Source organism: Phalaenopsis equestris, unplaced genomic scaffold (assembly GCF_001263595.1).
Source record: "Phalaenopsis equestris unplaced genomic scaffold, ASM126359v1 Scaffold213317, whole genome shotgun sequence".
Taxonomy (NCBI): domain Eukaryota; kingdom Viridiplantae; phylum Streptophyta; class Magnoliopsida; order Asparagales; family Orchidaceae; genus Phalaenopsis; species Phalaenopsis equestris.
In genome coordinates, this window is record NW_018232169.1 from 1 (window position 1) to 1313 (window position 1313).

At 52.6% G+C, this 1313-nt stretch overlaps 1 protein-coding gene across 1 annotated transcript; it reads right to left on the reverse strand.

The window, feature by feature from the left end:
• Positions 1-6: 6 nt before the first annotated feature.
• Positions 7-1246, reverse strand: LOC110036965 (scopoletin glucosyltransferase-like). The gene has a single exon (XM_020741528.1). The coding sequence runs from the start codon at positions 1183-1185 to the stop codon at positions 34-36; it is 1152 nt and encodes a 383-aa protein (XP_020597187.1). The 5' UTR covers positions 1186-1246; the 3' UTR covers positions 7-33.
• Positions 1247-1313: the final 67 nt, after the last annotated feature.

A 1313-nucleotide genomic window follows, 5' to 3' on the forward strand; every position in this document is an offset into this window, starting at 1 on the left:
CGCCACCCCAACCTTAACAACCTCCACCAAAAACTACTCATTATAGAATTGATCTGCATTCAACGGCCATGTCACCATGGGTAACCCCGCACTAATCCCCTCTAAGGTCGAATTCCACCCACAATGAGTCACAAATCCCCCAACTGCAGCATGATTCAGTATCAGCACTTGTGGCGCCCATCCTCTTATCACCAATCCCGTCCCTTGAGTTCTCTTCTCAAATCCATCCGGAACCCACTGGTGACCTTCGTCCTTCACCACCCAAACAAAGGGATGCCCTGCGGCTTCGAGCCCGAGCGCCATTTCTCTCAGCTGCTCTGCCGAGAAACTACTACCGCTGCCAAAGCACATGTACACGATTGAGCCTGCTGGTTTTTTATCCAGCCATTTTAAACACTCGTCAGCGGAGGCCGGCTGCTCCCCATCTTTTGAAGTCTTGTTGTCCGCCTCCTTGTAGAGAGAAGCAGGGCCGACGTTCCACGCCCTCCCTACCTCTTTGCGATAGTGGTCAGCATATTCAGGCTCTAGCTCGTAGAAGCTGTTCGACAACGTGCCATAATTCTTCGGTTCCAACTCCAAGGCTTCATTAAGCATCTCCAACAAGAACTCAAAGGAGGTTCCTGCTAACTTTTTTACATCCACGACTTGAGTTCTTAACATCTCGATTTGGTGTGGGAGGCCGGGGAGAATGAAAGACTCAACCTTGTCCTCCAATACGTGACGACACCGATGGAAAGCAATGAAGGCACAAGCTGCAAAGTTGCCAGCGCCGCTGAAGACAAGCCGCGGAACACCTCGCGCGGATGCAACATGGTAAGTCCAAGGCAAGAACATGCTGGTGACGACGCAATCAGGACGCAAGTCTTGGAGCGAAGCATCAAAATGGTGGCGGAGAGAAGCGACGGCTCTGAAAAAGCTGATGCGTTGGTCATCGTTGATGAGGAGGGAGTCGTTTTCGCACCCGTCGGGGAGGCCGAAGTCTGCGGAGGGGAAGGGGATGATGTGGATATGGATGGAGTCGTCGATGGTGGGGCGGATGTTGGCGGCATTGACAGGCGTGGTGAGAATGGTGATGCGGGCGCCATGGGCGGCGAAGAGCTTGGCCATGTTGATCATGGGAGGCATGTGGCCTTGCGCCATGAAAGGGAAGAAGAGCATGTGAAGCTTTTTGGCTTCAGTTCCCATTTTCTTGCTGAAGTGATGTTGAAGATGTAAGATATGTGTGGCTGGTCTTACCCCTTGATGGATTGGTAGGTTCATTATATAGATAAGGACCGCGAACCGGCAGCCGGCCCGATCCGGGAAAAAGCTGC

What these genes read in the sequence shown, in the direction of transcription:
- LOC110036965 (XM_020741528.1), bottom strand. Translation starts at nt 1,185, where the DNA reads ATGGGAACTGAAGCCAAAAAGCTTCACATGCTCTTCTTCCCTTTCATG.